At 44.8% G+C, this 16,093-nt stretch overlaps 1 protein-coding gene across 1 annotated transcript; it reads right to left on the bottom strand.

Moving 5' to 3' along the window:
- Positions 1–1,111: 1,111 nt before the first annotated feature.
- On the bottom strand, positions 1,112–12,065 carry LOC117402822 (uncharacterized). The gene is made up of 5 exons (XM_058992173.1): positions 9,593–12,065; positions 7,716–7,814; positions 7,412–7,616; positions 1,539–1,721; positions 1,112–1,206 (listed from the first exon to the last, which is right to left on the bottom strand). Exons 1-5 carry the CDS (start codon positions 9,881–9,883, stop codon positions 1,112–1,114), a joined length of 873 nt encoding a protein of 290 aa, XP_058848156.1. The 5' UTR covers positions 9,884–12,065.
- Between the last annotated feature and the right edge of the window lie 4,028 nt (positions 12,066–16,093).

The following is a 16,093-nucleotide window of genomic DNA, read 5'->3' as shown; positions in this document are numbered from 1 at the left end:
TGACTTGGTATTGACTGTGTTTCTCATGACTTGGTATTGACTGTGTTTCTCATGACTTGTACAGTATTGACTGTGTTTCTCATGACTGGTACAGTACTGACTGTGTTTCTCATGACTTGTACAGTATTGACTGTGTTTCTCATGACTTGTACAGTATTGACTGTGTTTCTCATGACTTGGTATTGACTGTGTTTCCCATGACTTGTACAGTATTGACTGTGTTTCTCATGACTGGTACAGTATTGACTGTGTTTCTCATGACTTGGTATTGACTGTGTTTCTCATGACTTGTATAGTATTGACTGTGTTTCTCATGACTGGTACAGTATTGACTGTGTTTCTCATGACTTGGTATTGACTATGTTTCCCATGACTTGGTATCGACTGTGTTTCTCATGACTTGGTATTGACTGTGTTTCTCATGACTTGGTATTGACTGTGTTTCTCATGACTTGTACAGTATTGACTGTGTTTCTCATGACTGGTAGAGTATCGACTGTGTTTCTCATGACTTGGTATTGACTGTGTTTCTCATGACTTGTACAGTATTGACTGTGTTTCTCATGACTGGTACAGTATTGACTGTGTTTCTCATGACTTGGTATTGACTGTGTTTCTTATGACTTGTACAGTATTGACTGTGTTTCTCATGACTGGTACAGTATTGACTGTGTTTCTCATGACTGGTACAGTATTGACTGTGTTTCTCATGACTTGGTATTGACTGTGTTTCTCATGACAGGTACAGTATTGACTGTGTTTCTAATGACTGGTACAGTATTGACTGTGTTTCTCATGACTGGTACAGTATTGACTGTGTTTCTCATGACTTGGTATTGACTATGTTTCCCATGACTTGGTATCGACTGTGTTTCTCATGACTTGGTATTGACTGTGTTTCTCATGACTTGGTATTGACTATGCTCCTCATGACTTGACTGTGACTGTGTTTCTCTGTTGAAGTTTATCCAGAAGTTTAAAAGCTCAACTGTATGATATACTGTAGTGCTATACAATAAGATAATGAGCCAGCTCTATATCAATAGGTCCTGTTCACAAAAACATTATTAAAACATGTTACTATGTTTATGAGGAAACAGTACAAATACTTTTAAAAATGAGAAGAACTCCAATCCATTGAATCAATACAGTTCGCCCGACAGAGTTTCATTTCCGTCAGCTGGATGTAGCGGATAACATTGGTATCTACAGGAAACAGCGCAGAGAGAAGGGAAAGAGTGACAGGAAAGCATAGTCAGGGTTATTCAACCTCTGCACCACTCGTATCACTCACCGGACGGGACGCCCCAGAGGAAACGTGCTGTCCCAGGCCTGGAGCTGAACAGGAAACTCACCAACCTCACTGCTTCCCTCCTTCCCAGTCCTTCAGCTCTAACCACTAGGCCACACTGCTTCCCTCCAAGTCCCTCAGCTCTCACCACTAGCCCAGTCCCCAGGGTTTTAGCCCCACCCATGTCAGTATGTCTCAGTGACGGCGGCTCAGGGCTGGGGTGCTGGCAGACTGTGCTGACACTGACCTGTGGGCTGCTGTTTCCGGGCTTCATTGAGGTAGTGCAGGGCCTTGTGGTAGTCCCCCAGGTGGTAGTAGGCCACTCCGGAGCGGTACAGAGCCTTGAAGTTCTCCCCTTCCTTCCTGAGCACCTTCAGACAGTACTCCTTCACTCTCTCGTAGTTCACCAGCTCCATCTGCAGCAGACAGGCTGGGGGGGAAGGGGGTGAGACACAGCCAGGGTCAGTGCGTTTCATAGTTAATTCCCATTCGTTGTCCAAGCCATATGTTAGAGAGATATCACATTAACACAAACTGTTTTAAAAGCAGAAACCAGTATGCCAATAACATACATTCCCCGCCAGCCATGGCTGTAAATACAAAATGAAGAGCTTTCTGTAATGTGAAGAAGTAGATTAGCGTGGCCTGAACCACTGTATTTGAAAAAGTTCCTGACTTAACATGCATACAGGCAGACAGGCAGTGAGATGCCTCCATATACCTTCAGATTCGGATACTCTCAATAGCTTGTGGTAAAGAATACATCAAGTTAACAATGGACTATTGACTATTTTGTAAAAAAAACTAAAATGAAAATGAGATAGAGAGGGCCAGTATTCAAATCTATAAAACACCCTTGTTCTTCATTGAAGAACCATTTGGTGAATCACGAGCTCTATTGTATCATGATACAAACGATACATCCCTTTGTTATGAGATGATATGTCATGTAAAGGAAACAACTTGATTCATCGATACACAAGGAATTGTTCCACCCTGTTCATCATCCAAGCATTATCCCCAGTCTCATAATTCAGTGTGGCACTGCATTTTGAAAAGCTCAGTTAGACAAAAGTATGTGCTACATATTAAAGGTATTTCCCATGTTGTTCCAGTCTCTAAACTCTGTGCATTATGCCACTGGAATCCTTTCTGTTCTGAAGTCCTCTACTTTCTGATGCACTTTCAAGTGCACTTTCCTCCAGCAAACACAATCCAGTGCGTGGGTAGAGATCAATAAAGGAATTAAACAATTACACTTCAGCACCGCACTCTGCTCTAGGGTAGCTACACACACAGACAGGGAGCCCTTCTTAAAGTCTACTAGCTAAGGTTTTGGAATCTACACCGCATTTTCCTTCAGTACCTTTTCACAGCTCCCCATGTCATCGTGTAGTTCAACTTTTCATTCCTAAGTTTTCTTAATTTTGATATAGTTATGTTATTAGCTCATCCTCACGCATGTTGAATGCAGTTTTATCAAATACGGGCATTATATAGCTATATAGTATTCATTAGCCCAACCAATCAGAGGCCAGAACTCACATAGATGTGTAAAGGAATGTCCGTATCAAGTTCCACCCCACTTGGATGAGTGCTTTTCACAATATAGTTAATAAACCTAGGTGGACATGTTCACTAGAACCCAATACTGGGGGTATAAACTTCTGAACTGTACTTCAATTTAAATATACTTATTAAAAGTAAATACTAATAATTAGTGCTGGAAGAAATATTCTAACAAGCACTGCTTGAATGTGTTTGGTGCCAAAAAATGACCATGTTAGTATTCAGTCAATAACCAGACTGTCTAAAGGACTGACAGACAGATGCAAAGCAAATCAATGAATCAATGATATCTGAAATAAATTCTACGACACAGAAGAAATAGAATTCAGGTCAGTTGATCAGGGTGCAGGTTTATTTCACTCCCCAGAGATTTTTTTTTACTGTAATATTGGTACAAACTGTATGTTCGTTTTACAGCTAATTCCAAATTTAAAAACATTAAACTATCTGTTTGCATTTTGAAATAATATTTGAATGTGAAACAGCCATATCAGTACCAGCCCTAGCGATAATTCATATTGTATATTGACTTCTCTAGCGAAGGAATCGGTCAAGTTAATTACTGCTTTTAAAAATATTCCATTAGGGAAGTGGAAACTGTGCTACTTGGGGTAAAACACGAAGGGACGTATTTTCAAAGCGTTTCCTCCAGTCTTTAATGAACTGTTTTATGAAAGGAGAAAGAAAATCATGTTGATATATCAAAATGAAAAACACATTGACAGCGTAGAATCTAGCAGTGTGGTTCCAGGTTTTGTGAAATGATTTAGTTTTTTTCCCTCTTTCAAAACGTAGGAGTGAATTGAAGAGTGGAGTAAACTCTTTGAAAATAGGTCCCTAAGTCCCTTGACTATCACATTCAAAAACAATGGAATTACAGGCTGGAATTCATTCCTATTGCTGTAATTGTGAAAGCCCTGCTCCTGTAGAGAGTAGAGACAGCAGCTGTTTCAGGAGAGCTGTGCTGAAGCTGCTGCTGTCACTGAGATACGATCAGGGTCACTGTGGCAAAGTGGTAAGTGGTAGCAGGTGTATAGCAGGTGCCGTGCAGATACCGTAATTCCAGGAATCACACAGACAACAAAGTACGGGTGAAAATGTTTTAATGGTTTATAATCCAATGGTCTGATGACATGCCAGTAAATAATAAAGAGCTGGCAATACACAACAATGTGTATTGCACAGTAATGAAACAAAGGGTTGCAGTCCCGCAAATAAGACGTGGTACAAAACACACGCAATTAGACACACACGATCACTATTCCAAAGTGAGTGCTCTCAGTGCTTGTGATGAAGTACTATATAATACGTGCTTTTAGTGTAACAGGTGCTGATAACAATGTTTATTCGTGACGGTAGTGCAGTGGTGATCCGGTTTCGTGCTGGCCCTTGGCGACAGCTCCGGATCTGTGTTTAGGCGTCTAGTGATAACAAACACAGACAATTACTAAACAGACAAACAAACAAAACACTCACAAACTCCTTTCGTTAATTAATTTGGGCAATATCCCGGTCCTTCCAGTTTACTCGTCAAAACCCAAGCGAAGGAAAAGATTTACAATTCTCCAGCCCCTTTTATGAGATTATGCATGACCCCTTGGTAAACGATTACAGCTGACTCTATTGCCTGCAGCTGCTACCTCGTTTACCTACATTCGCGCACTGTCCAAAGCCTTTCCTACTCTGTATCGTCACAGGTCGAGAGGGAGATTTACGACCAGAACTCATTATATTTCCGTCACATATCCCACGGCTCAGAGTGGAGCCGAAGGAACACTCGGCTGAATCTATCTTTCCCATTACTCCCCCCTCCCGGGAAAAATAATCCGCATTTTGATGGTCTTTCCCTGCACGGTGTACCATATGGTACATGAAGGGCTGCAACGCCAGATACCACCGAGTTATCCGAGCATTGCTGTCCTTCATTGTACTTAACCACCTGAGTGGGGCGTGGTCTGTGACCAGATCAAATGAGTGTCCCAGCAGGTAGTATCGTAAAGAGTGAGTAGCCCATTTGATGGCCAAACACTCCTTTTCGACTACGGAGTAGTTGCGTTCCCGAGGTAGCATTTTTTTATTGATGTACAGTATCGGGTGTTCTACTCCATCTACCTTTTGAGACAAGACTGCACCCAAACCCACATCCGAGGCGTCGGTGTGGAGGATGAATCTTTTGGTGAAATCTGGGGTGATAAGAGTGGGGGCCTGGCAAAGTCTAAGCTTAATAGTATCAAACGCCCCCTGACACTCAGCTGACCACTTAATTAAATTTGGAGCACTCTTTTTGGTGAGGTCAACTAAAGGGTTAACCAATGTGGCATACTCGGGGATAAAGCGGCGGTAATAACCGGCTAATCCCAGCAGTGACCTCACCTGAGTCTTGGTTTTGGGGATCGCTGCATCAACCAAAGCCTGGATTTTAGTGACTACAGGTCTCACCCTTCCATTCCCCATTAAAAATCCCAAATATTGAGTCAAACACACATTTTCTCAAGTTAGCTGTCAGCCGGGCTACCCTTAGAGACTGAAGGACGGCTGCAATCCTAGCCAAATGCTCTCGCCAGGTGGAGCTGTAAATGACCACATCATCAATATACACTGCTGCATATTCATGATGTGGGCGTAAAACCTGATCCATCAGTCTCTGAAAGGCAGCGGGCGCATCATGTAGCCCAAACGGCATGGTTTTAAAGTGAAACAGCCCCTCTGGTGTTGAAAATGCGGTTTTCTCTCTAGAACTGCGGGTTAAAGGGATCTGCCAGTATCCCTTCGTCAGGTCCAAAGTGGAGATAAACCTCGCCTTACCCAGTCTGTCTAAAAGTTCGTCGACCCGAGGCACAGGATACGCATCGAACTTGGCAATAGCGTTTACCTTCCTGAAATCCACGCAGAAGCGGTTGGTGCCGTCTTTCTTAGCCACTATGACAATAGGACTGCACCACTCGCTCCTGGAAGGTTCAATCACCCCAAGTTCGAGCATGTCCCATACCTCTTTGCGAACGCCACTTCGTCGACTTTCTGGGATCCGGTAAGGTCTCTCCCGCACGATGACACCTGGTGGAGAGATAATGTCATATTCAACCAAATTAGTTCTGCCGGGAAAGTCAGAAAAAACATCGCTGAATTCCTCAATAAGCTTACGCAGCTCCCGTTGCTGGTCTGGAACCAATTGTTCCCCCATCGGAATGATTTTTGTGCTAGGAGTCTCTGGACAGGGGCCTAAATCATCCTCTATGTTGCCTGGGGCTATAAACAAGACCTCCCTTGCCCGCCAGGGCTTTAATAAATTGACATGATAAATTTCACGTTCATTACGGCAATCGGGCTGTCTAATTTCATAATTCACCTTTCCTATAGCCCGAATCACTTCATATGGCCCTGCCATTTAGCACATAACTTGGATCATGAGGAGGGAAGCAGCAGCATTACCTTGTTTCCTGGTCGAAAGGTTCGAATTAGTGCATTTTTGTTGTAATGCTGCTGTTGTCGGTGCTGAGCCGATCTGAGGTTGTCCTGGGCCAAACGACCGACCAAATCTAGGCGATCTCTTAGTAGGAGCACATGCTTCACTACATTTTTGGAGGAGCCTTTCTGCTCTTCCCACCCCTCTCTCAACAGATCGAGGATGCCGCGAGGCTGTCGGCCATACAAGAGCTCGAAGGGGGAGAACCCTGTAGAACTCTGCGGCACCTCTCTCACTGCAAAAAGGAGGTAGGGAAGGAGCGATGCCCAATGTTTTTGCTCTTGCGTTACAAACCATCTCAGCATCGACTTCAAGGTCTGATTAAAACGTTCCACCAAACCGTCCGTCTGTGGATGATAAACAGACGTCCTGATGGGACGTATTTTTAATATTTTATATACCTGCTGTAACGTGTTAGACAGAAAATTGGTTCCATGATCAGTCAAGATCTCTTTGGGGATCCCTACTCTCGCCATAATCTGTACTAACTCGGTGGCTATTGCAGCAGCACTAGTGGACCTCAATGGAACTGCCTCTGGGTATCGCGTTGCATAATCTACCACTACTAATATATGCGTATACCCAGAGTCAGAAGGTAGCAGAGGGCCCACTATGTCCATTGCAATGTGTTCAAAAGGAGTGGAAATAATCGGCAGTGGAACCAAAGGGGCGGGGCGCACTCGACCCGGCGCTACTCGCTGGCAGTCTGGGCATGTGGCTACATATTTCGACACATCAGTATGAAGACCTACCCAATAGAATCGAGCCAATATCCGCTCCCTTGTCTTGTCAGCTCCGAGGTGCCCCGCAAAAGGGATATCATGAGCCAGCCTCATGACCTCGGTCCGACAAGACGGGGGAACCAATAATTGTGTTACAGGCTGTCCTGTGCCCGCGGCTAGATTTACCCTATATAGTAATTGCCCCTTGATACTGAAGTGTGGATATACTAGCGCCCCAGCGCCATCAACATCCTTACCTTCAATAGACCAGACCTGCCCCCAAGCGTGCACTAGTGACGGGTCATTATGTTTGCCCCACACTATGTCCGCGCTTGATTACCACATGTCCGGTATATTGAGAGGGGCCGGAGTAGCATCTGTCTCGGAGGTCTGGAGCCGACAGTATCCCGGTCCGGGCAGAAACTAGGGGGTCCTCGTAGTCCTCGGACAGTTTCACAGCGCCCTCCAGGGTGTCGGGGTTGTGGCGCCGTATCCAAGCCTGGGTATCGGCGCCGACCACATGGCAGAACTGCTCCACCACTATTGCTTCCCCCATTTGCACGTTGGTTTTCTTCTCGGAGGTCAGCCAGTGCACCATGTGGTCACATAACCGCTCTGCAACCACCCTGGGGCGTGTCTCCGGGGATCTTCGGTACTCCCTAAACCGAACCCGGTGGGTCTCTGCCGTTATGTTGAGGCGGCAGAGAATGGCCTGTTTGACCAGGTCGTAGCTGGCGGCGTTGAGGTCGCTCATGGCCTGGTAGGCTGCCTGAGCCTCCCCAATCAGGCAGGGTCCCAGCTGGCTTGCCCAGAACTCCCACGGCCATGACGCGGTGGTAGCCATCCTTTCAAACGCCACCAAGTACGCCTCCGGGTCGTCCTCCGCCGACATCTTCATCGCCCGAGCCGTTGGTGCCGACATCGCTGGTGCTGCGGTAGGGGCTGGCACTGTGGACAATGCCAGCCCTACCCGTTCAATGAGCGCGGTGTGGCGCTCCTCTCTCCTTCTCTCCTCTGCGTCCCGTCTGCTCTCCAGTGCCTCCAGCAGCTCCGCTAGCACGTTGCGATCCATCCCGTGTCTGACACCACGTGTGGCAAAGTGGTAAGTGGTAGCAGGTGTATAGCAGGTGCCGTGCAGATACCGTAATTCCAAGAATCACACAGACAACAAAGTACGGGTGAAAATGTTTTAATGGTTTATAATCCAATGGTCTGATGACCTGCCAGTAAATAATAAAGAGCTGGCAATACACAACAATGTGTATTGCGCAGTGTTGAAACAAAGGGTTGCAGTCCCGCAAATGAAAAACACGGTACAAAACACACACAATTAGACACACACGATCACTGTTCCAAAGTGAGTGCTCTCAGTGCTTGTGGTGAAGTACTATATAATACGTGCTTTTAGTGAAACAGGTGCTGATAACAATGTTTATTCGTGACGGTAGTGCAGTGGTGATCCAGTTTCGTGCTGGCCCTTGGCGACAGCTCCGGATCTGTGTTTAGGCGTCTAGTGATAACAAACATAGACAATTACTAAACAGACAAACAAACAAAACACTCACGAACTCCTTTCGTTAATTATTTTGGGCAATCTCCCGGTCCTTCCAGTTTCCTCGTAGCAAAAACCCAAGCGAAGGAAAAGATTTACAATTCTCCAGCCCCTTTTATGCGATTATGCATGACCCCTTGGTAAACGATTGCAGCTGATTCTATTGCCTGCAGCTGCTACCTCGTTTACCTTCCAGGTCAATACATTCTCGCACTGGAGTCTCGTCTTTTTCCAGGCTGATTGACTTCCCGACCCAGGGAATGAACTGTCAGGACAACCTGTCCAAAGCCTTTCCCTTTCGCTACTTTGTATCCTCACTGGTCGAGAGGGAGATTTACGACCAGAACTCATTATATTTCCGTCACAGTCACACTCAGGGGTCAATGACATTCCTGCCATGATCACACCCCTCTCACCCAAGACCTGAGGCATTGATTTTCTACTGTTTGCAAGTTAAAGAAATTGAGTTCAATTAGGACTTTCATGTTATTTCTATTCACACACATGGGGTAGGAAGAAATGTGATCAAATCTGGTTTCTGTTTTTATCAAACTCTCAACAAACAAGACCTCAGGAGCTTTACATTTGAATATACTTCAGTTCAATACACAATGACAGATTGAAAGACTTCTACTCGAAACACGTGTCACGACACTGATTACCTTTCTATTAGCATTTCTAAATCCAGCGTGGTAGAGTATTTAAGAGTGAATTCAGGGATGGAAATAAGACTCCCGTTGCAGAGCAGTTTGATCCATTCCTGGTGTTACTTTGAGTTTAATAAGACACATCTGAGCTTGTTACCTATAAACTGTGGCTAATCAAGCTGGTAGTAAAACCTGGAATGGGTGAAACAGCTGTGCAATAGGAGTCTTATTGCCATCCCTGGATAGTAGAGAATTAAGAAACCCATTTAGTCACTAGTTAAGAAACGTGTGCTTCATTTCGAATCACAACATTAATGACGGGATCTGTCGTACCTCATTTCATTTGTTTACACTGTTTCCCTGGGTCCCCTGGCTCTTGAACTCCAGCGCCCTGTGGAGCAGCTGCGCCGGTTCTGGATGTCGCTGGCCGGGATCTCTCATGAGGCTGGAGCCGTGGTAACGATAGTGCTGCTGCTGCTGGTTGTGATGGTACTCTGGACGCGCGGGGTCTCGGCTGCTGTTGGCTGGCAATGCGTTGCTCTGTTCTAGCAGCCTTGACACGCTGCCCCTGCCGCTGCCCGAACCCAGTACCACTGTGCTTGCGTTCCCGTCTTGTACCACTGCCCGACTCGGATGCATCTTCCCAACCCCCCGACTAGACAGACAGCTCCAGTGTGAGACCCGTGTTGTCCTGTGAGCTGGGCGGTAGTGTTTTTTTCCGGGCAGTCTGTTATGTTGTAGACCGTCACACCACGTTGGTAAAGTATAACTGATTTATTCAACAAGTCGATGACACTCGCAGTACCAGCTCTTACTCTGTACTGTGTATATCTTTTCCTGCTTTTTCACTACATCCCCTGCTTACATCACTACAGCACAAGCCTAGTCACAGCGACATCTATTTACGCTTTTAAGGTAGAACACCACATATTCCCCCCTTTTTTTTAAAATAAAAGCATTACTCGTTTCACAGTAGAAATATGAAGCAAACCAAATTATATCACGTTAGCATTACGTAATTTGTAAATAAGTAAACAAGTAATTATCAATCAAGTATTTTTTCACATTATATAGTCTTCAGTCCATGCAGGCTTGTGTCTGATTCTGGCAGCACGTATGCCAGGCGCAATCTCAACTGGCGTCTCTCGCACAGGCGATGGTAAGGTAAAAGCATCTGTAACAGGTAGGTGATCTGCTATGTCTCTGTTTCTCCCTTGACAAGCAGGTGAAAGGTAGGTAGCATTCCAAATTCATCCATCTGACAGTTTGTAGGTGTACGGTCCCTTTTTCTCAATGATCTTGAGAGGCACTGTAAACTTTGAATCTCCTTTATGCAGAATTCCAGGTTTTCTAACTCTCACAAACGATCCACATTCAAAGGTTCTGTCCTTGGCTCCTCTGCATTTGTCTGTGTACTCTTTATATTTTTGCTGTTTCTGTTGGACAGTATTTGCTATATCCAGCGAAGACGGTGCGTTAGACTTCTGTATTTCTAAACCGGCAATATGTATCTTTGTATGCATTTCTCTCCCATGCAGTAGTTCAGCAGGCGATCTCTATAGTGAACGTTTTCCAAGCTTTACCTTCTAACTTAGCTGTGTGAAGACTCTCTTTCAGACTTCTGTTGAAGCGTTCGATCTCCCCGTTTGCTCGAGGATAGTAAACTGAAGACTTTCTGTGTGTGATATTTCTCTCTTGTAGGAAAGTTTCAAATTCCAGTGAAGTGAATTGTGATCCGTTGTCGGATACGAGTTCCCTCGGGTTTCCTTCTCTGCTGAAGGCAGTAGACAAGAATGTAATCACTGTAGCAGAAGTGATTTGTGAAGTAAAAGCAACATCTGGCCATTTGCTGTAGTAGTCGATCAAAGTAATGGCAAAACGACAGTCCAGTGGAGCACCTTCAAATGGTCCTACAATGTCGATAGCCAGTTTATCCCACGCTGAATTAGGGAAGGGCACTGGCTGTAATGGTGGCACATGTGTCACCGCTGTCCTGTCATGTAACTGGCAAGTAACACAGGATTTGATAGCTGCTTCGACTTGAGCATCCATCCCGGGCCACCAGTACAGGTCACGCAGTCTTTGTTTCGTCCTGATGGTCCCCTGGTGGGTATCGTGCGCAAGGTGAATGAGTTTAGGTTGCAGTTCAGCTGGAACAATAAGACGGCGAGTACCGCGAATCACACATCCAGCTTGCAAAGACAGTTCAGTTTGAATTCTGAAGTATGGCAGTAAAGCAGAATCTAAACATTTGGCATTCTTTGGCCATCTGGTAGTCAACCACTCACGCAGTTTGTATTTGTATTGGACAGGCAAAACAAGCCGCTTTAAACTGCTCCTCTGTAACTGCAGCAAGCGTACCTGTAGTAAGTGCAACTACTTCTACGTCATCCTGTGTCGAAACATCCGTTGCGGGTAAGGGCATGCGAGACAAGCAATCAGCTGTCACGTTTTCAGCTCCCGGTTTGTACTCGATATCATAAGTAAATGACAGTAGTCTCGCTGACCATCTGGCGATGCGCAAACCCGCTCGTCCCAGTCCTTTTGTTGTGAGCAGTGTTGTCAATGGACTGTGGTCCGTGCATAGTGTAAACTTTCTTCCCCAAAGATAAGTTCTCCATTTCTCAGCTGCCCACATGCAAGCAAGTGCTTCTTTTTCGAAGGTAGAATACTTGCGCTCCGTTTCAGTAAGTGTACGTGAAGCAAATGCATCCATCTTTTCAATGTTGTCAGTGTGGTATTGGGTAAGTACAGCTCCCAGTCCATAGTCTGAGGCATCAGTAGTTAAAACAGTAGGTAGTTCAAGGTTAAACAAGGTAAGTGCTGGGCTATTTACGATCAGGTTTTTCACAGTGTCGAAACTGTGTTGAGCAGCAGCTGACCAGGACAGGCTTCAGGTTCCCCGTAGCAGTGCTCTCAGAGGTTCCACTACTGAAGCATAGTTTGGTATAAACTTTGCATACCAGGAGGTAAGTTCAAGAACGAACGTAGAGTGTGCATGTCTTTAGGCGGGGGTGCCTGTGTAACAGCAACGACATGTTCTGGATCAGGTTTCAGTCCCATCCGTGAAATGACATGTCCCAGGAAAGACAGTTCTGTTTGTCTGAAGTGACATTTCGCAAAGTTCAGTTTCAGCCCTGCCTTGTTGATGCGATGAAGTAAGGCCTGTAGGTGTTTTCCGTGTGCTTCTGGGGTATCTCCGAACACAATGACGTCATCTAGATAGCATTGTACTCCGGGCTGGTTGTTTAGAATGGTGACATCATTCTTTGAAAACAGCTGGGTGCTGATGCAAGTCCGTATGGCACACGTTTAAAACGGAACAGTCCATCATGAGTAATAAATGCCGTGAGGTCCCTGCTGTCCTCGTGTAGCATCACTTGGTGGTACGCACTTAATAAATCGAATGTAGAAAACATCTTTGCTCCGTGAAGTTCGGCAAACACTTCTTCCATGTGTGGAAGTGGATGGCTGTCAATCACCACTGCTTTATTGAGCTCTCTTAAGTCCACGCATAAGCGAATACCTCCGGTCTTCTTCATCGTTACCACAATCGGTGAAACCCATTCAGAGGATTCAATGTGTTCAATCACATCATTCTGTACCAGCTCTTTAAATTCCCGTGAGACTGTATCTCTCACTGAGAACGGTAGGCGTCGCAATTTCTGCTGTATTGGTGTCACATTAGGCCGAATTTTAATTGTATGTATAAATCCCTTAGCACAGCCCAATGTGTCCTTTGTATTGTCTTTTGCAATTGCTGAAACTGGCGTCTGCGTGGCAGTAATACATGGTGTAGTTAAAATGCGACCTTCGATCACTTGCATTTTTAATGCTGCAAACAAGTCTCTACCTAGGATAGGCGAGCCGCCATGCACAATGTAGAATTCAGCAAATACGCAGCATTTGTCAAAAGTCACATTTGCGTGTAAGCAACCAAGCACAGGTATTTGGTTCCTCAAGTAACTCACAAGACGTAGTTTCGGTTCAGTAAGTGGTACATTTCTGAAGTATAGCAAGTAGGTAGATTCGGGCAGTATGGAGACTGCTGAGCCAGTGTCCAACATTAATTCAATAGCCTGTGGCTGTACTCCCGATGTAACAGAAACGTTCACTGTACACATTATTTTATCAACGATGCATTCGTAATTATTATTGTCCACGCTCAAAACAGTAACGTCAGGCACAGACACTTCATGTACTTGTTTGTGCTGAGCACTCCGACATATCTTAGCAAAATGTCCTTTCTTTTTGCAGCATCTTTTGCTGGGCATCCGGTGTAGTTTGCAGTGTGCCGTGGAGATCTACATCTGTAGCAGGATTGTCCGTGTTTGTTTTGAGTTCGTTGAGTGTATTTCTCATGTGCGTTGCTTTTGTACTGCTTCTTGTAGTGTCTTGGCTTTTCCCGCGTCTGCACATGGTGTACGGCTTGCACAGGTAGAACACCACACAGTCAAAGTGCTTCCTCTCACTGCTCTGTTCTGTTCTGTTGCATGTTGATGCTTGTTGCTGTTCAGACTCCCCGCTCCTTCCTCTCCATGACTATTGGATTTGGTTTGTTTTGCTGATACAGTTGCTTCGTTTTATAGTTTCCAACAACACCTATTTTGCTCTTTTTGATTAGCTGACACGGAACAGACTTTCCTGATGCCAGATTAAAAACGCATCGTAACCTGATTCAGCCGGTTTGTTGTTTTGTTTTCTCCAGAAGAGAAGTATGCAAACATCCTCCGATATGAAACTAAAACATGTCAGGAGCTGCCTGCCTCATCAGCGCGTCTCAATGCAAGCCCCGGCCAGGCGTATTGCTCTGCTGTCAGTATCTCAACGAGGAGTCATTGACCCGTTTCACATGCGATTCTGAAGAGAAGCAGAGCACGCGCAACTTTTTTATGTTTGCATTTTACATCGATAATCATAAATAGAACGTGTCACTTTTTTACATTCTATACTGTTAATATTCGGGCCAAATCTTAATGCAGCGGATTAGACAGATTACCATCATTATTATTGATGCAAGACTCTGCAGCACTGTATCGGCTGGTTTCACGGACCCCAATTAGCACTAATCCTGGACTACCCAATGTAACCTTACGCTAGAGTCTGGTTAAGTGTTAATAGATACACAGATATGATTCTGAGAGCTCTACTCGGGTCGCAATGTGTATCCAAACAAGAAGATAACATTAGTAAAATTGTATTTCACAATGTAGCAAGTTTCCTATGCGTGTAAAACGAGCCAAGCATTCTGCATGAGGTGTTGAAGGGTAACCCTGCTTTATATGAACAGCATCAAGGTCAGTAATTCCTGTTATTGAAAGCATGTGGAATGTGCACCAGGCTGGCTGTGTTTACATGCCTTTGCAGTGCATCCCAGGACCAGCTGCTATTGATAACACACTCTATTAATAGACACAAGCACACAGCATCCAACTAACACAAGCACACAGCATCCAACTAACACAAGCACACAGCATCCAACTAACACAAGCACACAGCATCCAACTAACACAAGCACACAGCATCCAACTAACACAAGCACACAGCATCCAACTAACACAAGCACACAGCATCCAACTAACACAAGCACACAGCATCCAACTAACACAAGCACACAGCATCCAACTAACACAAGCACACAGCATCCAACTAACACAAGCACACAGCATCCAACTAACACAAGCACACAGCATCCAACTAACACAAGCACACAGCATCCAACTAACACAAGCACACAGTATCCAACTAACACAAGCACACAGCATCCAACTAACACAAGCACACAGCATCCAACTAACACAAGCACACAGCATCCAACTAACACAAGCACACAGCATCCAACTAACACAAGCACACAACATCCAACTAACACAAGCACACAGCATCCAACTAACACAAGCACACAGCATCCAACTAACACAAACACACAACATCCAACTAACACAAGCACACAGTATCCAACTAACACAAGCACACAGCATCCAACTAACACAAACACACAGCATCCAACTAACACAAGCACAGCATCTAACTAACACAAGCACACAACATCCAACTATATATATACCGTACACAGCATTTCATCCAGTGCTCACTGTGCTTTTATTTATTATTTTTTGTAAATGGAAAACATTATTATTATTATTATTATTATTATTATTATTATTATTATTATTATTATTATTATTATTATTATTTATGTGTTTATTTATTTGGCAGACACCTTTATCCAAAGCTTACAGGCGTTACAGTGCAGTACAGGGTCACAACGAAAGAGAGCTGCAGAGCCGCAGAGACAGCTGGGCGGGCAGCGCAGTCACTCGATGCTGTGGCTCGCTGGCACAGGATTCATCAGCCTTGTATAGGTCAGCAGCCGCTTCAAGAGGTCCGTACTGGACTGCACAGTCAGATAGCATGACTAATGATACAGAACTAACGCCGAACAGCAAAGGCGCGTGTAGGTAGTGACCCTGAGTCATTTATTTCATGTAAAATCAAGTTTTGTTTTTGCCGAACACATGATTAATTGTAAGCTATAGCACCGTGTTAAAAATACCTATGTGTGGCATTTCTGTTACGCGATGTCTCTTCATTATCAATTCTGTACAATGTCCCTTTTGAAACACGTACTGAGGAAGGACATTTTGATCATTAATCCCGTGAACGAACACGTTTTTTTTTTCTTTCAGAAAATAAATGGTGCATCTCCGTGAACTACAATGAAAGCCCCTAGTCTGGAATGGCTGAACCCTGTTGTGAAGTTCTAGAAAGGCTTGCGTATATCTGGAATGGGAGCATCAGAAGCATCTAGAACGGATCGCATTCTCAATCAACGCGCATCACTAGAGT

This window comes from Acipenser ruthenus, chromosome 18 (genome assembly GCF_902713425.1).
Source record: "Acipenser ruthenus chromosome 18, fAciRut3.2 maternal haplotype, whole genome shotgun sequence".
In the NCBI taxonomy this organism is placed as follows: Eukaryota; Metazoa; Chordata; class Actinopteri; order Acipenseriformes; family Acipenseridae; genus Acipenser; species Acipenser ruthenus.
The sequence above is the reverse complement of the archived record's forward strand: the minus strand, read 5'-3'. Positions and strand labels throughout refer to the sequence as shown.

Excerpts from the sequence above, each read along its gene's own strand:
- LOC117402822 (XM_058992173.1), bottom strand. The coding sequence starts at position 9,883 with ATGCATCCGAGTCGGGCAGTGGTACAAGACGGGAACGCAAGCACAGTG. Across the intron at positions 7,815-9,592 it reads GGACCCAGGGAAACAGTGTA|GCAGCCTACCAGGCCATGAG; the intron begins AACAAATGAAAT and ends GGGGAGGCTCAG. Across the intron at positions 1,207-1,538 it reads CCGGAAACAGCAGCCCACAG|ATACCAATGTTATCCGCTAC; the intron begins GTCAGTGTCAGC and ends TGTTTCCTGTAG.